The sequence below is a fragment of the Cetorhinus maximus genome, chromosome 1, assembly GCF_964194155.1.
Source record: "Cetorhinus maximus chromosome 1, sCetMax3.hap1.1, whole genome shotgun sequence".
Taxonomy (NCBI): Eukaryota; Metazoa; Chordata; class Chondrichthyes; order Lamniformes; family Cetorhinidae; genus Cetorhinus; species Cetorhinus maximus.
The window spans coordinates 85,525,960-85,549,801 of NC_135879.1; the positions used below are offsets into that span (position 1 = coordinate 85,525,960).

Here is a 23,842-nt window from a genome sequence, read left to right on the forward strand (position 1 = left end):
TGATGGCAAATGATGACTGTTTCTGCCATAAAATTTGTTCCAAATTACACCTTTTTTGTCAAATGATGTTACTGAATGCTTTGAGCACATTTGAATGCAAAATTATGTCAAAATTTTGTGGTAGAGTGATCTGATTGAGTTTGGCAGAACTGCATATGCACCGTAAGATTTTGACTAACCCACAGTTTTTGGAAGTTTACAGTAAAGCTTCACTGCCCAAATAAAATTATAAGTTATGCTTCCTATTCTGCAAGATCCATAAAGATGCAACCTAGTGGCTGAATGGGCATTCCTGTCAGGTTCAGGTGGGTGTCCAATTTCAAATTTCTCCAGGTCTCAGCATGAAGGTTTGTTGTTTAGCCTGGCCCCCTTGATACACTATGCACCAAACCTGACCCACAATAAAACCAAGGCCACAGCAATGAGTTGGAAATTTGATGAGCATATGCCATGAGACTCGAATGTCTACAATCCAATATGTATGTTAGTGGAGTAATAGCCATCATGCAGCTAGGTTTTGTTGGAAGCTGGTTCTGTGGGCTCATCTTCACAAGTAACAGTACTTCCAGTTTTTAATTGTGTACAGAAAGTGAGCTCTGCTCAGCATGGGTAGCATGTGCAGCCATAAAAGAGGTGTATGGTTGTATGTGTGTAGTCCCATCAAATGTCACAGTGCAGTTTACACTCTGCTTTTCTAAATAACATAGGGGGCAGGATTTTTATCTTGTCGGTTGGGCCACGAAACCGACCGCTGCCCGCAATTTCACGCTGGCTGGCCAATTAACGGCCAGCCTGTGTGAAATGTGGACTGAAACACTCAACGCTGCCTGGGTTGGAGTGGGAGGAGGATGAGCGCAGAAGCCAGCGCATGCGCGCAGGGGCGCTCACTGAAGGCACAGAGCTGCCTCAGAGAGTTGAAGATTTTTAACATGAAAAGTAAAGACTGGAAAAATAAAGAAACCATGTTCCCGCGGGGCCATGTTAAAAATGAGTTTTAAAAGCTTTATTTTAATCAATTGTCGGAACCTCCTCCCGGCTGTGGATGAGGATTTGCAAAAAATGCAAAGGCCGCTTGGCCCATTCACCCGCCCGCCAACCGTGGCAGCGAAAAATTCAATTCAATTAATTGATTAAGGGCCTTAATAGGCCTCTTAATTGTCGGCGGACATGCTGCCGCCTCTCGCGCGCACCCACTGACTGTAACATCACGAGTGCGCGATGACATCGCACAATATTTTTCTCCTGTTTGGGTTGGGCGTGCTACCGCCCGACGAGGGAAAAATTCTGCCCAGGGAGGTGCCAGCTGGCCTTAAGTTACCAGATTTTCTACCTCTTGGTCCTCTAGATGATGGAGACTGTGCTCATCCTTTGCCCCAAATCCTCCTATGGGGGGAGGGTGCCATAGAGACACAAAGAGCAAAGCCTTCCTTTCCTGGGCTTCTTGGGAAAGAACCTGCAACATCGCATCAACGTGGGAAGTTGTTCTATGACATTCTGCAGCCATCTGGACTTGCTCCATCAATATTTTATGGTCAGCCTGAAATATGGAGGTGTTTAAATTCCATGGAGTCCCAATGGTCTTGCAATAATCTTTGCAAGAGATTGGCAAAATCCCCTCCAACCTGTAATTTTTTTTCACGGGACGTGGGTGTCTCTGGCTAGGCCAGCATTGTTATTGTACACCCCTAATTGCCCTCGAGAAGGTGTTGGTGAGCTGCCTTCTTAAACCACTGCAGTCCATGTGGTGTAGGTACACCCACAGTGCTGTTGGGAAGGGAGTCCCAGGATTTTGACCCAGCAAAAGTGAAGGAACGGTGATATATTTCCAAGTCAGGATGGTCTGTGGCTTGGAGGGGAACTTACAGGTGGGGCTGAATTTTCCCCCGTCGGGGGGGTTTTGCTGGGGTGGGCGGGAGCAAGCGTGAACCTGATCAGCGACCCCGATCAGGTCTGCGCCGCCATTTTACGTGGGCGGGTCAATTAAGGCCCATCCAGCATGACGTGTACCCGGAAGCGCTGAGCGCTCCCAGTGCAGGCAGAGGAGATTCCTTGAGTACAGACCTGTACTCAATCTCCCGGAGGCACCTCTGTGCCTCAGGGAGATCAGTTTGATATTTGAAAATTTAAATAAAGGAAAAAAAACTTTTAAAACATGTCCCCTTATGTGACAGTGTCACATGAGCTGGGACAAGTCAATGAATTTTTTAAATAATTTTTATTGAATTTTAAGACACTTCATGAAACCTCATCCCGCCCTTGGATGAAGTTTCATGAAAAATGCGTAGGCCGCCTGGGCTCTTTAACCTTAAGGTTGGACGGGCAACTCATTTAACTGTTTTAATTAGTTTTTAACAGGCCTTAATAGGCCTTTGACAGTTCGGCAGGCACGCAGCCGACTCCGAACTTAAAATCTAATTGACGCGCGGTGACGTCGGGACGCCCAACCGATGTCACCGTGCATCATTTTACGAGTCGGCGAGCGGGCCCCGCTCCCGCTCGCCGACCAGAAAATTCTTCCCATGGTGTTCTCATGTATCTGCTGCCCCTGTCCTTCTAGATGGTAGAGGTAGGGAAAGTGCTGTTGAAGGAGCCTCAATGGCATTAGAGCTATTAAATAGCCGCTTCAGCCATTTAAGAGCTGCAGCTTCACACAAGTTTCCAATATCCATTTACACAAAGCTCCCACAAGCTGGCAATTTGTTATAAGGCAGCCAGCTTGTTCAAAGTTGGGAGTTCCTGGGAAACTGACAAACACAAAGCTTACTGTGCACCAGTTCTACCTCCCCAGCACCAAAACTGAAAAATTTACCAGGCTAGATATTTCACCAGGGTGTTCCAAAAACCAACCCCCCCGCCCCCCTGAGAATTGCACGCAGCTGATTAAGAGGAGCTTTCTACAATAGCAGCTTAAACACAAATCAAATATTCTCATTCATAAATGGATAGTGATTTTATAGAAAATAAAACTCATACTAATCCTATTTCAGCAGATCCATTAAAAACAGTCATTAACTATGGTTGTATCACAACATCAACCACAATAATCCTCTGCATCCTGACCCCCATGACATTGTACTTCATATCCAATGATTTTAAAAGCATACCAGTAGTTTCACTGATTACCACAGATGGAACAATGCATTTGCCCTAGAATTTGTGGGGAGGCAGCAGGAAGAAAGATTTTAAGATCCTGTGTTAACAAGCTTACTTTATAAGGAAAAGGGTTATTATGATCCAACTGAATAAAATCCAACTTAAGTAAAATGTTCCAGTCAAACAGTTCTGGCAACACACTAGGAAAATAACCAATCACTTAATCCCAGCTTGCACACTCTGCTGATCTTTCTTTGAACAAATATGGTTTGATTTCTTCTAAGGGAATGCAGTAACGTTAGTGGAGAAATTGACGGGCAATTTAGCTATCAAATCAAACAAGGCAACTTAATGAAGTCAGTTCCATGTACCTGATCAGTTTGTGTAAAATAACCCAAGCAATTTCTTTTCAAGAACATACAACTTAAAATTAGTTTCTAAATATACCAGAAAATAAGTTTCATGGTAAGCTTTTAGAATGCAAGCCTTAGCCTCTAGGGATACACAAACCAATTGAATCTTTTAGAAAAGTAACAGATCCCCTGTAGTGTTACACATGGAAAGTCGAATGGAGCAATATTTAATTAGGGTTGAAGCATTAAACCATGCAATTACAGTATTTTATCCTATTACTAAAGAAGAACTGTTCCTTTTAAGGACACAAAGTCAAATTGCTGTTAAGTAAATGCAGGGTGAAGTTTGTCAGAATTTAACGCCAACATTTTAAGTGGTCCTCCAGGCCCCACAGTACTCCTGAGGCCCCCTCACCGCTCTCGATGACCCCAATCCTGTTCTCTTCATCATTTCTTATTACTTACCTGAAGATCATTGTTGATGAGGCAGCCAGCCAAATGGATCCTGGCCAAACTGGCGATCTGCTTCTGGACGCCCAAATTGACATTCGCAGCTTGCTGGAAATATTCTAATGAGGCCCAAGGCTGCATTTCAGGTGCCACTCCCAATGCACCAACTACTCTGCACCCGAAAATGAACTGAGACAAGTTTTTAGGCCACATACTCTACAATAATGCCTTTGAGAGGTGCACAAAACCGTCGTCGAAAGCAAGTTACATTTCCCCTATTTAAGAGGGAATGAAATCTATCTGTTGTATTAGAGGTGTCACTGTCTGAACTGATTGATGTTTTGTAAGGTTTGTGATGTCAAAAGGCAATAAAATGAAATAGTAACCTTCATTGACACAATTGCAGAATCCACACTGGTACCGCCGTCCGCCTTCAATGAACTGCATCAATGGACACATGTAGGCTTTACACCTGTTACAGCGAATGGGCCCACTCTCTCCATGGCTTACAACGCAGAGCGGTGCCTGTTAAAATGAAAAGCATTAATAAATTGGAAATATTTAAATCAAACAGGTATGATTACAGACAAGATTTCTTCTGACATCTTTGTGTGGTTTAATAAGCAACCTATTCTTTATAAATGGTTTACCATTTCATAACACATGGTGTACAGAGGAAATATTCCCCTATATGAACAGACTTTTTTTCTTCAGATTGTAAATCAAACTATTAGTAGTAGGACTAAGCATTTTTATTAGCAGTTCTCATATCACATTAAAAGACAGGCATCCAGACTTTAAAATATTTGGTATTCAGATTTATATTACAATTTAAAACAGATGGGATGACAGATGAGATTTATAACAAAACAATTCAATGTGTGTACAAACTATTCCTATGTCTGTGCCATTTCTTTCATTTGTTTAGCAATCTTTTGCTTTCTTCTTCTGATGCCATTGACTCTTTGCTGATGTATGGTTCTATGAGCCATGGTTACCCTCCAGTACTCTGATCTGGTCATTTATGTGTAACGATGGGCAGTAAATGTAGGACTATTCACCTGCACAGGGCATCACAGCTGAGCCAATGCTGTCCTCACCCATTCATCTGCAGCAGAGCTTCCTGAATAATGATCATCAGTGAATCCTGAGCTGAATTTCCACTCCTTCATCAAGTGACACAGGCTAATTGTAGTGTCCTTATTGCTGAGATTGGTCAGTTTAACAACGTGGATCAAGCAGGGAGTCTATGCAATCTCAGTATCTTTTACAAATTGCTAATAAGTGTATATTATAAATTAATTGACAGTTATACATAAAAAATATATTATATATATATGTAAATATTCTCAACGATGGAGCATCAACCCTCAGGGGTAGAAAATTACAAAGATTCACAGCCCTCTGAGGGAAGGAATTTCTCCTCATCTCAGTCCTAAATAATTGACCCCTTATCCTGAGACTGTGCCATGTTCTGGATTTCCCCAGTAAGGGGAAACAGCCTCTCAGTGTACACCCTGTCAACCCGTTCAGAATAGTGTTTGTTTCAATACGATCACCTTACATTCTTCTAAACTCGAGAAAGTACAGGCCCAATTTACTCGGCTTCTCATCTTATGACAACCTTCTCATCCAGGAACCAAGCTTGTGATATTTACTGGACAATATTAGAATCACGAGAAACTGTTGATTTGTGCGTGTCAATCATTGCATCACACTGCAACCAACCATTCAGTCTAGCTGGAGGATAACGGTTTAACAAATACTAAACTGAGGAACAGTGTGTAGAATTGTCAGTGATTCTTCTAAATGGACTAGTTATGCTGAATCTTGGCAAGGCTCCACTGCAACCATTGATGACTGAAATGTCTGTAGTTGTGGCTGGCCAGATAATGTTTCAAGGTCAAAATAGATTTCTTCAGTAATCTTGAAAATTTTCTAATTACATTGTTCCAAATTGATAACTAAAACACCTTCACGACAGAATATTTTATTTTATTGACTGATCTCTAGTTTGCAACAGGTAGTTTGCAATGAGTGCATTAAAATATATTGTTTTATAATTGAGGAGCTGCACTTGAGGCAGAATGAATGCAGGAGGCAAAGATATCCAGACAGCGGATCTTCTGTTGCTGTTTTTTCAAGAACATAACATGCATTTTTATCCACCACCGAGGTCATAGTCAGTCTGAGGGCTCGATGACTCATTGAACTCAAGTGATCAAGAACATGTGGTGGTGACAGTGGGGGAATAGAATCTTGCTTACAGGGGGCTGTTTACATCCTTCCTCAGCTGTAGATAAGAATTTGGGCCTCGCTAAATCTAAACTTGAGATGGTCCAAAATTCCTTGTAAAATCTGATAGCGACTGTCAAGAAGTCCATTTACCATGGGCAGGATCTTCCACGGAGGTGTAAGGACCCAAGTTTTAAATAGGGGTCAGAAGCCTGCAATGTGAGAGAAACAGTCACCCAGCTGTGATTTGTGCTGAATTGGCAATTAGTTGCCAGAGGGCGGGCTTGCCATTTGATTAAGCACGGTGTGTGGACCTGTACAGCTGAAAGGTCAATTGGGTTTCTCCAGCTAGGAAACAATGTCTTTGCAGGTAAGTGTGGAATATGGTGCCCCAAGATGGAGGCACTTTCTCTCCAACATTTTTAAATTTAAAATAAAAAATTGACTCAGCAGACAGGCCACCAAACCCGTCCACAGGATGGTTTGTGGGTGTAGCTGAAACCAGGAAGACAGGGAGGGTCTCGAAGTCTGCCTGGAGCACTGCCCCCACCACCGCACACCCTCCCACCCCCATCAGCCTGGTCAGCCTCCACACCATTGCACTGTTCCCTGCTGCCTCCAGAGGCCAGGGGAGGTCGACTGGAACAGTCTAGTCAGCCTCTGACAACAGGCCTTAATATCTAGTTGAATTGGCGACTCGTCTGTCTCGCCACCACCCTCGCCCCCATTTGCCTGCTGGAAATGGCCCAGGGCATGACAGAGCCCAGGAAATGGCCCAATTTTGGGCCAGCTGGGGGGCAGAAAGTATCACACCCGCCCAGTTCCATGCCCAATTCCATTGAGGGTTAAAAGTCCTCACCCTCCCATCCATATCTTTGCAGTGCTGTATGTCCATTCTTCAGAACTGCAGTAAATAACAGATTGCATGATAACTCCATATTCTTCTGCAGTTGAGCCCACAATGATAGAATGCTGCCATTACTGTCCAGAGGTCTGATCCCATGAAGCATTACTGGATTGGGGATAAATAAATCTGCTGTCTCAGAGTGACATTGCATTATGGAGCACCTGTGCGGATGGAAATGGGGTGCTTGATTCAATTGACTAATTTTCTTAATCGGCCTTCAGTTATTTAATTCAGCATTACTGATAGTATCTGCTGCAGCCGCTCTAAAAATCAGCTCATTTCATACTGTTAAATTTGAGAAAGGAAGACATTTTGCTATGTGTAAAAGCTAATCTGTTAAATACTTAATCCCATCAGCCCACCATTCAAATGACAGAAAATGTACCATAAAATGAGCAAGACTAGTCAGACAGCAACAGACATTGTAGTTCTGATGACAGGCGATCTGCCAGGTTAACTGTGTTTCTCACTCAACAGATGCTACCCAACCTTCTGAATGTTTCCAGAATTTTCTTTTTATTTGTTATAATAGGCATGGCACAGCCAGCTGAAGGACTATTTCATCACTCATGTAATTATATTAAAGGTAGATTTTCCAAGCTGTAATGTGCCTAACCTGCATGTTAAAACTGTCGCTTTTTTTTTAACCAAGTCTAGGCAAGTCTATGCAATTTAACTTGTAGCCAACTTGTTGACACAAATACTCTGGAATTTTTGCAAGTTGTTTTTGTTATAAATAACAGCTCTTGCATCAGTGTTTACAAATGACGGTCAAATGAAACACCTTAGTATGCTAATTGTCTGATGTTCTAACAAATCCAAATCACAAAAAGAAAATCAAGTACAGATATTCTCCATGTAACTGAACTATTAAAAAAACACAAAGGCCTGAACCTTCGGGTCGGTGTGCGGGGGCGGGGCCCGCTCACCGACACATAAAATGACGGGCGGTGACGTCGGGCATGTGTCCCGACATCACCGCGTGTCATCCCGATTTTCAGTTTGGCGGACGCGCACCAGAATTGGCTGTGCACCCACCGAACTGTCAAAGGCCTGTTAAGGCCATTTAAAGACGAATTAAAATAATTAACAGAGCTGCCCGTCCAACCTTAAGGTTGGCGGGCAAGCGATGAGCCCAGGCGGCCTTCGCATTTGTCATAGCACCTCATCCACTGTCACATGAGGGGATATGTCTGAAATTTATTTTTTCTTTATTTAAATTTTGAAAAATGAAATTAAACTCCCTGAGGCAGCTCTGTGCCTCAGGGAGATTTCTGGACTCTTTCGCGCGCAGGCCCCGACTCAGCCTACTCCCCCTGTCCGCACAGGTAGCACTGAGCGCTTCCGGGTGCACACGCTGGGCGGGCCTTAATTGGCCCGCCCATATAAAATGGCGGCACACAGATGATCACGGGCGGCGATCGGCTTTGCGCCCGCCCACTCCCGCTCAGCCCACCCGACAGGGAGAAAACTCTCCCCAAGGTGTATATCGATATATAAAACAGTTCTGACCCATACATTCAAATCATTCGATATTGGCTTAACCCAGATATGTAAGCCCGAATTTTGTTGTGGTAATGATGATGGAGTTGTCAGTGTTCACCATCATTACTCCACTGAAACTGACAGCAACTTCTGGGGCTGGATTTTTGTTTATGGGTCCCAATCCCGCACTTGGGAGAGAATGCGGATTGGGAACCCGTACATGTTGGAGCCGGGACCCGGAGGGCGATTTTTGAGGAGGCGACCGATTAAGTGGTTCCGGTGGCTGGAAGGTCAATAGGAGGCACACCAGCACTGAGAGATCAGCAGTTTCCACCATCTGAGGTGGGAGCTGCCGATATAGTGAGGAGAAAGGAAGAGTACCTCAAAATGGAGGTGACTTCCAAAGAGCTTTTACAAATACTTAAAATCAAAGAGGCCACAGTTGTCAAGCGGTCACAGATGTGGCCCTATGGCTATGGGTGGGGGGATGGTGTTCCCAGCTGGATGGAGCCATTGGCAGCTGCCTCCCTTCCTCGGCCTCCATTTCTCAATGGAGGGCCACATGCTGACTGGATAATTCCAGTAGGTGCGTGAAGAATAGTCTTAATAAGCCCTATAATTAGCCTAACTGGCTACCCACTGCTTGCAGGTAAATGTCATCTCCCCCCAACCCCTCCCTTTGACCCCGCCTCCATATCTGGTCAGAGGCTGGATCATGGCAGGAGACCGACACCTGGCTTGTAGCAGGAAATAGGGGGTCCGTTTGCCTCCTGTACCATCTCCTCCGTAGCTGAATAAAAATTCGGTCCCTCAAATATGCACACAGAATCATAGAATAGTTACAATGCAGAAGGAGGTCATTCGGCCATCATGTCTGTGCAGGCCCTCAGAAGGAGCAGTTCACCTAGTGCCACTCTCTTGCCTTTTTGCTGTAGCCCTTTTCAGATAATGATCCAATCCCCTTTTGAAAGTCTAAATTGACCTTGCCTCCACCACACACTCAGGTAGTGTATTCCAGATTCTAACCACTCGCCACGTGAACAAGATTTTCTTCATGTTACCATTGCTTCTTCTGCCAATTATCTTAAATCTATGCCCTCTGGTTCTCGATCCTTCCACCAATGGGAACAGTCTCTGCCTATCCACTCTGTCCAGACCCGTCATGATTTTGAATACCTCTCGCAAATCTCCTCTCAACCTTCTTTTCTCCAAGGAGAACAGCCCCAACTTCTCCAATTTTACCACATAACCAAAGATCCACATCCCTGGAAGCATTCTCGTGAATCTTTTCTGCACCCTCTCTAATGCCGTTACATATCCTTTCTAAAGTATGGTGCCCATAACTGGGTGTAAAACTCCAATTGAGGCTGAACCAGAGTTTATACAGATTTAACAATAACAATTATTTACAATGGTCAGAATATTGCCGTCGGCGTGCAGGGAGTGGGCCCGACACATGGATGCGCAAAATGACGCATGATGACGTCGGGTGTGTGTCCAGAGGTCATCACATGCCCGCCGAACTGTCAAAGGCCTATTAAGGCCATTAGGATAGTAATTTAGCTAATTAACAGCACTGCACATCCAACCTTAAGGTTGGCGGGCAGGTGAAGAGCCCAAGCAGCCTTCACGTTTTTCATGAAACCTCATCCACAGGTGGGATGAGGTTTCCTGAAAGTTTAATAAAATAATTAAATAAAATGTGTGAAATGCACAAACATGTCCCAGGTCCTATGACACTGTCACATGAGGGGACATGTTTAAATAATTTTTCAGGTCATTTATTAAAAATTTGTACTATCAACTTAATCTTCCTGAGGCAGCTCCATGCCTCAGGGAGATTCCTCCGCTTTTTCGTGAGCATGCGTGAAAGAGCGCAGGCCCCGACTTTTCCTCCTCCCCCCGCCCGCACAGGTAGTGCTGAGCGCTACCGGCTGTGCATCATGCTGGGTGGGCCTTAATTGGCCCGCCTGTGTAAAATGGCAGCGTGCAGCCAATCGCGGACGGCGATCGGCTCCGCGCCCGCTCCCGGCCAGCCCACCCGACACTGGTAAGATCTTGCCCAATATATATTAATCACTTAGATGAGTGAAGTGAATATATTATCCCAAGTTTGCGAATGACACAAAAATAGGTGAGAAGGCAAGTGGTGAGGATGACACAAGGAGTCTACAGAGGGATATAGACAGGTTAAATGAGTGGGCAAAAACTTGGCAGATGGAATATAATATGGGAAAATGTGAGGTTATGCGCTTTGGCTGGAAGAATAGAGAAGTTGAATATTATTTAAATGGAAAAAGATTGCAGAAGGCTGCAGCACAGAGGGTTTTGGAAGTCTTTGCGCATGAATCCCAAAAAGCTCTTTAGTCCCTGCAGTTCCAGAATCTACAGTGGACAGGACTGGGGCTGCATGCAGTCGCCGGAGCCCAATTCCCAGGATTCCAGGAAGAGGTAAGTTTTGGGGGTCTCAGAGCGGGGAGGGTAGGGAAGGCCTTGGGGGGGGATGGTCTGTGGAGGATTGTGGTGTCGGGAGGCCAGGGTGAGGGGGGAGTAAGATCTTGCAGTTACTGGGTCTTGTGGGGTGGGGAGGGTGAAGTTAAAAGGGGGCAGTGATGGTGGAGGTGCCCCCTTGCCCCCCCCCCACCTGCCCGAGGCCTGAACCTGATCATTTTTGGGCTTCTCCCATAACCGGGAACTCCTCGCGCCAGCCTAAAATTTGAAGCTGGGCGGGAAAAGGCCCTTAAGTCTTCAGTAATTGGCCACTTAAGGACCTCAATCAGGGAAAGGGTGGGTGGACCATCCGAGGCCTCGGCTGCCCCAGCGTAAAATTGCAGAGAGGGCAGAGCGGGTGGGAGCCCAGTGGGAAGCCCATCCGAGGAATTTTATGCTCAGCCCCCGCCTACAAACCCGCCGACGGGGAAGCACAAAATTCAGGCCTGTACCTAGTATGGGCTCCCACTGAACATGGCTCTGCACCAGGAGGACTGCCTCACAAATTGATCCTATACAGTTGTCCAGGTACGTTATTTAAGTGCTTAATTTCTATCCCATTTACATTACACAGTTGTCCGGAACAGCAATCAAGTTAGAGTTGAAAATAATGTAAGCGATGCAGTATAGGCAAACCTGGAAGAAGCATGGTTAAAGTGGTTATGATACCAGACCAGCAACCCAGATCAAATAATCATGCATCTTTCGGTCTTGAAAGAAGTTAAATTGGCAGCACCTTAGTAGATGGCAAGTTGTGAAGTTTGAATTCAATAAATTTGGCTATTTATCTACAAGAAAGATGATCTACGAGAAAGTTAAACATAAAACCTGATGGATTGTAGTAAAAATCCAATTAGTTCACTAATATCCTTCAGGGAAGGGAATCTGCCACCCCTACACAGTCTGAGCTACATGTGACTGCTTTCAGATATGGTTGACTCTTAACGCCCTCAGGACAACCATGGATAGTCAATATATGCCCCCTTCCAGTGTCACACACATCCCACGGACAAATAGAAAGAACAAAATCTTCTCAAGAGGTAGTTTTGGCTTGTGGCTGTGGCGAGAAATTGTCGTCGGTAGCAAAGACAAAACCCTGTAGCTACTGGCAGCAATGGGTCAGATATTTTGATGCTGGCAGTAAGATAACCGAGTTCTCAAGCCGCCAGAACAGGTGACCTGTAAGAAACTGTCTCAAATACTGCATTATGTCCAGGAAAAAAGTTGCGAACACAATTATGTAGTAACAGTGCAATGCCGGCAGAAGATTTTGCATTAAGGTAAACAATTCTGCAACAGAATGCTTTTTCACTGATACAAATATGGCATTACCATCAGCTCAGGATATCCACTGAGTTTACAGCAACATATGCCATCTATAAACTGCAACTGCAGTGAACTACCTTATTCTTTATATACAGCCAGTCTGGTCAGCTGAAACAATCCACCGCTCCAAAAAAATGCTGCTGTGTTCTTTTTGGCAAGAAGAAAGAAACATTTGAACACATTCGGTGACCAGCCTTTTGGGACAGCACCTGGTTTTAAAATATTGCTGAAGTGAAGTTCCCAGCAATTAAGCAACATCAAAAAAGGTAGAGTGAGACCTCTTAAAAATGACCTTTGTGATCATAGAGGGTCTCCATTTCTTCAAAAGCTCAATGGATGCAGAAGGTCACCCACCATACAAGGTTGAAAGCCATGTGTCAAATGCATTATACTGTCAATTTCCATTACAATAGGTACCTCAAATTATTAGATTACCTCTTACTTGTGGCTGGATGATCTTGTGCAGAAAGCATCCTGTCACAAGCACTTCCCAGGTTTATTTGAAGAATTTAGATACAAAACAAGTTACCACATGGCCCCAGGAAAAAGTGTACATGCAATGTTCAAATGGATAGGCGTCTGGACACAATGGCAGATAGTTGGGAGGGAGGGGGGGGGCATAAAATTTGGCACAATGGCATAGGTGTCATTTCAGGCACCTACCTGCTCAGCCCACCAAAATTTTACTAGTGGCAGGGGAGGTGTCCTTAAGCCCACTTAAGGGCTTCCTCCCACCACCACTGGGATTTTATCCATGGCAGGGGAGGCTGACAGCAAGTCTGTAGCCCAGCAGGTTTCACTAGGCAAGCCGGTGGCCAGACAAGGGGGGTGGGGTGTGGGTGACTCATTTACAAGCCCCTGTGCCCATCAGCGGTCTCCTCTGTCTAGCTCTTCTCACCCCTCCTCGTGTTAACTGTCCCCCTCTGCCCTCTCCTGTGCAGCCTCCTATCCCCTCGCTCCGGCCTGCCAGCCTGGCCCCAACGAGACTCTGGAACTTACAGTTCAGGCTCCATCACTGAATGTTTTCTTCAGGACTGCCTGCAGTCCCAGATATGGCCACTGTTTCTGGTGGTGCTGTTAAGACCCAAGAGCTGTCGGCTTTTTGATTGGAAGGCAGCTCTTGGAGGCAGTAATTCCTCCCTGATTGGGGTAGAAGTTTTACCTCAAGCCAATTAATAGCCCAAAGGCCATTATATGGCTGTGGGGCGAGTCGGCATATTACCCACCCCATGCATAAAATCCAGCTCAATAAATGATTGCAGATTGGTTACAGGAGATTTTTCTTTGGGTGATAGCATAAGATGTATGATTGTGGATTAGATGCCTGTTATACAGCTCTCCCAATTTTTAAGTGATGAAAATAAAAATTGACAGGCAATATAAACTGCGGCTCATCCAAAGTTAGCCATTTTACAATGTTGTCCAAAATATAAATTACATTTCTTATGACAAATTGAAGCAATAATTAATGGATAAAATCTAGAATAGACTGCACTGGTGGTGCATTGTATAACTTATCAGGCAACCAGTATGTTCACAAAGTTAAGTACTTTGGAAAGGGATCATCTGGCCTACCTATCTCACTTTTTTTTATTGGTATCTACAGTCTTACCAAAGTATCAAAGTATCCAAAAGAGAAACAGGAACAAGGCAGCATTAAAGAAAGAGGGAGAGAGGGGACAGGGCAATAGATGGGGTAAAAGGGGGAGAAGAGAAGGAATAGGAGGAGCAGCAAAAGCAAGGAGAGGTTGGGAGGGCAGTGGAGGGGGATTGGGAATGCCAGAAAACCAGCAAGAGGGGTTGCAGTCTGGAATATCATCTCAGATTGAGGTAGTGTGGGCATGCTAGCTTGTTGCTCAGCTGGAAGGATGTACTGGGTCTAGTGGTGGAGTTGGAAGTACAAATTTCACAATGGGGAGGGGGTAATGGTTCAATTTTGCCCTTTAGTGGGGTGGGGGCAACAATCCTCAAGACTACTTAACTTGATGGAGTGGTTGGATGCAGGAGGATTTCTAGAATACTAATCCACAAAAAAACTCATACACATTATTAAAAATCTGACTTGTGCTCTGTACCTTTGTGGAGGAAACATTGCAATAGATTTTGACTTTGTGTGATATATAAAAAAGGTGAAAACAAGTTGGAAATTATACACCTCTTCTGATTTTTAGTGCTGTAGCATTACTGGTTCTTCCAACTCTGTATTCCCATGATCAAATATGTTGTATTACTGTTTAAAATAATGATTAAATCATACTGTTTCTAACCCAGCCGATCCGCATACCAGCCCCTCCCCCCACCCACCCCATTACATGAGGATTTGTTAATCAGGGCTCCACATCTACACTTGAAATTACCTTTCATGGTTAATAAATGTGTTCTATGAACACAGAAACATTCGAGACTTCTTTTGCTTTCTGTGACTATTAATCATTTGTTTGTGGGGAGTGGCTAGAGGGGCGTCATCGCTGGAACACACTCCATCTGGGCAGAAAATTTATACATATTCCTATCAATTAAAGAACAAATAAAGAGCACATCAAAGTGAAATTAACAATTTAATCTGTTTTTCATTCCTGTACTCATCTGGGGACTATGTCAGCAGCTATGAATCAGATCCAGGGATAATAGAAGAACAGAACTGTGCCATTTTCTTCAGGGGACATTAGAATTAGACAACTAATGCTCACGTTCTACATTCCATTCTCATACTGTGCTGTATTAGCCTTATTTCTGAGAAAATATCATGGCTGGCAGCTGTTGAAGTTCCTGACACGCCATGAAGTCCCTGCCTGAGACTTCTGGCAGCGATCCCACCAAAGTTCACGGGGTTAGGAAGAGGCCTCTTGATTTGCATGCCAATGGAAGGCACAGATACGTTAACAGTCACCTATGATACTCGTTGCCAGAGAAGTTGCAAATAATGGCAAATTAGTTACTGGCTGAAGAAGAGGAGGAGACAGAAGGAATGGGCACTCGCAGTTGCTGGTGTAAGGAGGACCTATATAAATGTTAGAAAAAAAAACTTATTGCCTTTTACTGCATGGATACAGGCCATGATCCCAGCTGAGCTCCACTTTCATACCTTTGGATCATGGTACGCCTGATCTCACTTGGTGTGTCATTGCCAATCTCATGTTGGGTTCCCTTGGAAGGCTAAATACCCAGGAACACCATACCCAGGGAGTTCCAAGTACCTGCTACACCTTTGGTCTTGTAAATGGCAGGAGGTGGTTTCACCCTATCCAACAACCCACTGAGTCATTCCATACAGATGGTACCCTCCATATTCAAAGTTATGAGTGCTCTGGAGGGGCTGGGAATTTTGGACCCCATATATTTTTTTTTAAACTTGGGTCTTATTTTTAATTGATTTGATAATTATTCTTTATTATCAATACATCCCGAGTCCATGCATCTTCTTGAAAGTTGTTTCATAAATTCTAGTGGCTTCCCCCTTTCTTGCTCAGCAATCTTTCAAAAGTGAGATTAAATTACATTCTATCCTTTTGTTTGGAAGGGCAAATAGCTATTTCAAATTTAATTCTCAAGGTGAGTACACAACAGTACCAAGTAAAAGTAGTACTGAAGTATGAATTTAAATTTTCCAGGTACTAAATCCTATGACTGGAATAAAATGCTTTAATTAACTTGATATCATTCCATAAGATATGCTGCAAAAATATCAACGGACTGAGTTGGTAAACACAGGTACTTAGATGTTGCCACATGTCCTGTGCACAGAGGTTTATGAGAGGGAACATTTGCTGTAACAGAGCACATGGAGATGGAATGTTATGAGATAGCCTCAGACCAATGACAATTAATCTAAATGCCAAACACTTAACAAAGCAAGCTCAGAAGAAACCTATGTGATGTTCCTAGCACTATCAAGATACAGTGAGTTGAATATGGTAACATGCCCTCAGGAACCATAGCAATGTGGTTGATTCGCAGTCTTGTCTGTCTTGTCCACCCCCAAATTGTGCACTTCGCTGTAAATAGGCAGAGCTAAATGCTGTAAAACACTGGTAAAAATGATCTTTGTTGATCTAGAATTTTTGTAAAAGTGTAGCGTAACAACTGGGCACTTTTTTATTAACGTGCCCACTTAAGTGAATCACAGAATCACAGGATTGTTACGGTGTAGAAGGAGGCCATTCGGTCTATTATGTCTGCACTGGCTCTCTAAATGAGCATTATGACTTTGTGCCATTCTCCTGCCTTTTCCCTGTACCCCTGCACATTGTCTCTATTCAAATAATCATCTAATGCCCTCTTAAATGCCTCGGTTGAACCTGTCTCCACCAAACCTCCAAGCAGTGCATTCCAGACTCGAACCACTCACTGTGTGAAAAAGTTGTTTCTCACATCTCATTTGCTTCTTTTGAAAATCACTTTAAATCTGTGCCCTCTTGTTCTCAATCCTTGAGCGGGAACAGTTTCTCCCTTTCTACTCTATCCAGCCCCCTCATGATTTTGAGCACCTCTACCAAATCTCCTCTTAGCCTTCTCCTCTCCAATGAGAACAGTCCCAATTTCTCCAATCTATCTTCATGACTGAAAATTCTCATCCTGGGAACCATTCTTGTAAATCTCTCCTGCACTCTCTCCAATGTGTTCATATCCTTTCTATAGTGTGGTGCCCAGAACTGTCCACAATACTCCAGCTGAGGTCTAACTAGCGTCTTATATAAGCTCAGCATAACTTCCTTCCTCTTGTACTCTATGCCCCATTAATAAAGCCCAGGAAACTATATGCTTTATTAATTGCTCTCTCCACCTGTCCTGCCACCTTCAATGTCTTCTGCTCCAAGGAAAATAACCCCAGTCTATCCAATCTCTCCTCATAACTAAAACTCTCCAGCCCAGGCAACATCCTGGTAAATCTCCTCTGCACTCTCTCCAGTGCAATCACATCCTTCCTATAATGTGGATTCCAGAACTACACACAATACTCAAGCTGTGGCCTAATCAGCGTTTTGTACAGTTCCAGCACAACCTTCCTGCTCTTATATTCTATGCCTCGACTAATAAAGGCAAGTATCCCATATGCCGTCTTGGCCACCTGCTCTACCTGTCCAGCTACCTTAAGGGACTGGTGGACATGCTCACCAAGGTCCCTCTGATCCTCGGTACTTCCCAGGGTCCTACCATTCATCGTGTATTCCCGTGCCTTGTTTGTCCTACTCAAGTGCATCACCTCACACTTATCTGGATTAAATTCCACTTGCCACTGATCAGCCCATCTGTCCAGCTCATCTATATCCTCCTGTAATCTGAGGCTATCCTCCTCACTATTTACCACCACTTCAATTTTCATGTCATCCGCGAACTTACTAATCAACCCTCCTACATTCAAGTCTAAATCATTTATATATACCACAAACAGCAAAGGACCTAACACCAATCCCTGTGGAACCCCACTGGACACAGGCATCCAGTCACAAAAACACTCCTTGATCATCACCCTCTGCTTCCTGCCACTCAGCCAATTCTGTACCCAATTTGACAAATTGCCTTGGACCCCATGGGCTCTCATCTTCGTTATCAGTCTCCCATGAGGGACCTTATCAAAAGCCTTGCTGAAGTCCAAGTAGACTGCGTCAAATGCATTGCCCTCACCTACACACCTGGTCACCTCTCCAAAAAATTCAATCAAATTGGTCAGACATGACCTCCCCTTAACAAAACCATGCTGACTGTCCTTGATTACTTCCTGCCTCTCCAAGTGCAGATTAATTCCATCCCTCAGAATTGCTTCTAAAAGTTTCCCCACCATTGAGGTTAGACTGACCCCCGGCCTGTAGTTCCCTGGTTTATCCCTTCCTCCAATCTTGAATAACGGTACCACATTGGCTGTCCTCCAGTCCTCTGGCGCCTCTCCTGTGGCCAGAGAGGTATTGAAAATTATTGCCAGCGCCCCTGCTATCTCCTCCCTTGCCTCACCCAACAGCCTGGGATACATTTCATCTGGAGATTTATCTACTTTTAAGCCTGCCAGACCACTTAGAACTTCCTCCCTTTCTATGCTAATTTCTTAAATTATATCACAGTCCTTCTACCTGATTTCCCTACCCACGTCATCCCTCTCAATTGTGAGCAAGGACACAAAGTATTCATTTAGAACCCTACCTACAACTTCCGGCTCCACACACAAATTACCACTATGGTCCTTAATGAGCCCTACTGTTTCCCTAGGTATCCCCTTACTCTTAATGTAATTGTAAAATAACTTTGGATTTTCCTTTATTTTACCTGCCAATGTTTTTTCATTCCCCCTTTTTGCTCTCCTAATTTCCATTTTAAGTTCCCCCCTACACATTCTATACTCCTCTAGGGCTTCCGCTGTTTTGAACCCCCGGTATCTGCCATAAACCTCCCTTTTTCTCTTTATCCAATCCTGTATATCCCTCGACATCCAGGGTTCCCTGGATTTGCTGGTCCCACCCTTTCTCTTTACTAGAATATGTTGGCCCTATACTCTCCTTATTTCCTTCTTGAATGAGTCTCACTGGTCTGACGCAGATTTACCTAAAAGTAGCAGCTCCCAGTCCACTCTGGCCAAATCATATCTGATCTTATTAAAATCGGCCATCCCCCAATTTAGAACTCTGATTTCTGGCCCATGCTTGTCCTTTTCCATAACAACCTTGAATCCAATGGAGTTATGATCACTATCTACAAAATGCTCCCTAATTGATACCTCTACCACTTGCCTGGCTTCATTCCCTAAAATTAAGTCCAGGACCGCCCCCTCTCTTGTAGGGCCTTCTACGTACTATCCTATAGGGAGAGAGAGAGACCAAGAGAAAAGGAGAAAGGGACAGATGTATAGGTAGCAGCAGTGAGTCCTTTAAGGACTCCTATTTAAAGCTGCATGTTATTTCATTTAAATAATGCAACAGGAGCAAGGCCTCAAATAAAACTGAATTTAGCACTGATCTCTCAGACCCAACATATTTTATCTGAATAGTATCATTTGTATTATGCCACAAAAATGAATATTCTCAGGAAGACTTGAAAAATCTTTTGACTTTAAAGAAATGAGGAAAAATTACTTTCTGGGTGCCAATAACTCATTAACATACTGTAAACAAATATATCAAAAAGCAAATGACTTGTTCAGAAAGGTCGGCATTAACTGCTAAGGGTCTGTGAGCTCTAAGAAAACAGAGACTGGATGCTTCACAGAACCCATAAACTGGCTATCAAAAATGCTTAATTGAGTGGCAGAAAACTTAGTGGCTTCACAAATATTAAAATTACACTGACTAAACTTCAAAAGCTATCCTTTTTATGTTGCCATGTTTATTGCTGCAGATCTCCAAAAATTAAGGTCATTATTAAATTGGTAAGAGATTGTTGAGTGTCGAACGATAGGTCTAATGCTCCAGGTGCTGATTTATTTTTAAAGACTAGTACAATTTGATAAAGAACTTTACAACTATGGCCTTGTTTTCTTTCTACTTAATCTTAATAAGTCTCCAGCAATGTTTTAATTTACTTTTTCTTCTTCAATGAAAACAAGCTGAAATAGCATATTTTTTCAAGCAATTTCAAGATATCGTAACATAATCACAATATAAAAATAGACTAAAAAAACCTGACCGTAAAAGTGGATTAATATTTTTTTTTAAATTCTGATAGTAACACTGAAGATCAGAAATACTGGGCACACTATTTTCCTACCACCATCCGCTAATTTTTCTAATTCAATCCATAAATACATCTTTCCTCACATTACTACCAAACAAGTACAGTGATTAATAAAGTGCCCCTTTAAAGGAAAGCAAAGCTTCAAAATACATTCCCTGGAGACATTCTGAAGCAAAAGAAGATTTTTGAAATATGATCAAGTATATACATTTCTCTTTTTTTTACAGTTACTGCACTAAGACATATAACACATTGTAGCCTAGAACTTTGTTTTGGCCATGTTCAAGCATAGAATGGTTTGTGTGCTGGTATGTAACAATGCCCAACTGTTAGAGATGGCTCAAAATATTAAAGTTGTGCCTTACATGATCTAGTAGAAGAGAGGGCAAAAAGTACATTTTCATTGCCCATATCATTCTTTAACTTGTTGTTCATGGAATCTAACCATGCATGCAAGTGATATTTTGGACTCACAAATCCTTTCAGACCCCATGAACAAGATCAATTCCATTAGCATCGCAACTGATCATTGCTGGTCCTTAAGACTATCACCCTAACTAAGGCAATGATATGTAAACATGGGATCAATTTGCAACGTCTGTGATTGTAGGTCAATTCGCATATCATTAGTTATTAAAACAGGGGGAAAAATTAAAACAAATGCCTTTAAATTAAGAAAATGTCGCAAGGTGCTTCAAGGAAGCACAATCAGGTAAAAAGAAATAAACGCCAAGTCAAAGAAGGATGTATTAGGATGGATGACTAAAAGCTTGGACAAAGAGGTAGGTTTTAGGCAGGATGGTGAAGGAGGATAATTTTGATGAGGGAATTCTGAAACCTAGCTAGGGCTTAGATGGCTGAAGACATGCCCATCAATGGTGGGGTGATAGCAGGGGGTTGCATGAGCAAGTTAAAAGGTATTTTCAATCATTGAGACTTTTCATAATTGTTGCGACTCCGCAGCCCTCTTCTTGGGTCACCTTCCTTATAGTTAGTATTGCAAAGATTTAATTTAATAAAAGTAAAAATTCCTGTTGCTGGTAATATGAATAAAGCACACTTGCAGTATCTGCACCAATATGTCTTTCAAACTAACAGTTTATGATTTCACTGATGTTCATTTTTTAAAGAATTGGCTTTCATCCAAAAATAGATACCTTCCCTTGTCAACATATTTTGCCCTGATTTTAACTATTCCTCCCTGGTGGAAACTCCTTTCTCACTGGAATCTAAGTGCCTGCAATGTTAAGTTGAAGGAGGCAAGGCGTTTTCCCCAAGCCTGCAGGGTCCTCTTTAGATATGTAGATCCAATCTTGGCTATGCCTTTTCCAGATAGAAACCTGGATTTCAGGGTGCTGGCTGATTTTCATTCCATTCCAGGTATCTTGCACTATCTGTACCCTCTTCCTCTCAATGCACTCAAGACCCAAAGGAAAATTAAGATAGAAAATTTATAACTCAGCAGGTCAGCAGCGTCTGTGGAGGTACAGAATTAACGTTCCATCAACTTGGAACATTGGGCTAGATTTTACCAGCAATTTTGGGGACAGGCTAGGAAGTGGGAAGGTTAGTAGGATGGCACTGGAAGGCAGCAGTTGGTATGCCTGTTGTCTTCCCACTGCTATGCCCTAGTAAACACTGACGGCCTCCAGGGTGCCCTCCTTTTTGGACATTCTTTGGCCCACAAAGGGGCACCCTGGCAGCAATGGCCATCCCAACAGCAATGCTGCCTTCTGCCCTCACCCTCACCAACCCCACTTTGCTGGGCCTTCTCCGGCACCCCCTGACCCCACATACCTGGCTCTGAGGGTGCACGGCCTATCTCCTCCAGAAGCAGCCCCAGTGGTGGAGCAGCTCTTGGAGGCAGGGGTGCATCCTTAATAGGGACAGCAGGCTGGGCATGAGGCCCCGGCTCCTGCTGACTGTTAAAGTGGGTTTGCCCCCTGCTTTCAGCACGGGGGACAAGACCCCTACCGCCACCATTAAATCCAGCCTGTTAACTCTGTTTTATCTCCACAAATATTGTGTGAAATGCTGAGTATTTTCAGCATTTTCTGTTTATATTTCAGATTACCTGCTTCCATAGTGCAGGTAGATATGCAGATCCAATCTTGGCTGTCATGACAACAGCAGCAACTTGTACTTATAGTTCCTTTAATGTAATAAAATGTCCCAAAGCATCTCATAGGAGCATTATAATATATGGTATGACATCGAGCCACAGAAGAAGATATCAAGTCAGGTGACCAAAATCTTGGTCAAAGAAGTAGGTTTTAAGGGATTTCTTAAAGGAGGAAAGTGAGGTGGAGAGGCCTAAGGAGGGTATTCAAGAGTTCAACCATCCATGGTGGATCAATTAAAATCGGGAATGCTCAAGAGGCCAAAATTGGAGGAGAGCAGATATTTCAGAGAAGGAAAATTTAGTTTGATGACGAATAAGGCAATACTCTCCAAATGATAAAAGGTAAGTCTATGCGTTTAAAGGGCTTTATGCCATGGTGTATCAAACTCTGGTTTTCCATTACACTTTACAGTATCTGTCTCTGCTTTGCCAGAGTCTACACATATGGATGGAAAACTGTGGGAAGCGTTGCACACAAATGTTTGAGATATGCTCCTGAACGCTGAGGGTGTTAATCAATTCTACAATTTAATGAAATTAATCCTGTAGAATGTGCACTTTTTTTGGTATTTTATCTAAGCATGCATACTGTATTACCATCATTCATTACCTTAGGGAACCTTGCACATTTACTTATCCAACCTTGTTGAATAATCATCTCTGTGTTGCTTCTGACTGAGTTTATTTTCAGTTGAAAGGAAAATTGCTTGCTAAAGTTAACAGAATCTACATTTTCATGTGCTCACAGGAATCAATGTAAATGGAAATTAGCCAGTTTTAGTTTCTCTGATATTTATCTTGCTAATATATTTCAAAGTTTACTTCTCTCAGTTAGTTAAATGCGTATGAATCCTTATGGGGCTTCCATAATGAACTATTGATGAACCTCCCCATCCCTCCTTATTCATTTTCAATAAGAATAAAACCTAGCCATGTATGAATAAATGCTCCTCACATTTATGAGCTAAACACTAAACACGGAATCATCAGTGCTCGCTGGTGTCAGGCGTGTTCAGTGGCGTGAGCCGACAATGTGGTGGGAAGGTCAAAAATCGGTTTCACGACGTGGAGGAACCAGTTTGCGATCATCCGCTCCGCCCACCAATGGCCGGCCACGTTTCCAGCAATTGGAGGTCTGCAACCTCATTGTATGAGACCTGCATATCATTATAAGCCCAGGCCGGAATTGTGCCCCACTCCCCCACCCGCTGGCATGCCGACATGTTTCACAACACATAAAAAGCATGCACTTGGCGGGCAGCACTTTGACGGGAACTTGGAGGTGAGTGCACAATAATGATGCGGAGCACTGGCCCGGGTAGCCTGTTGGACTTTAAGATTGAGGCGGTGGTGTGGGGGTTGGGGGCAAGGGCAGCCCTGCGGTTGAGGTGACTTGGTGAGGCTGGGGGCAAGGGCAGTCTTGCGGTTGAAGACAGTGCACAAGCACGTGCGGGGTGAGGGGGTGGGGGAGGGTTGGCGAAGGAAACGGCCATGCATTGGGAAACCTTGCATAAAGTGACCATTCCCCTGCAGCTGAGATAGTTCTGGCGCAGCAACATTGATATGATTGGAGTCAGGGCTCTAGCTTCTCTGCTCATTCATGCAACGCAGAGGCATCAAAGTACCACCAAGTGCTCCAGAGCTTTTCACCCCTCGGGCACAGACTGTAAACTAATGAACATTTTAGTGGATTTCACCCAGAAAGATTGTGGCCCTAAATGT

At 43.6% G+C, this 23,842-nt stretch overlaps 1 protein-coding gene across 1 annotated transcript in view; it reads right to left on the reverse strand.

Moving 5' to 3' along the window:
- Positions 1–23,842, reverse strand: part of sec24d (SEC24 homolog D, COPII coat complex component) — a 244,257-nt gene that overhangs the window by 105,003 nt on the left and 115,412 nt on the right. Inside the window, exon 9 of the mRNA XM_078543241.1 lies at positions 4,283–4,421. Coding sequence (XP_078399367.1) covers positions 4,283–4,421 — 139 coding nt within the window. The remainder of the gene's footprint in view (positions 1–4,282; positions 4,422–23,842) is intronic.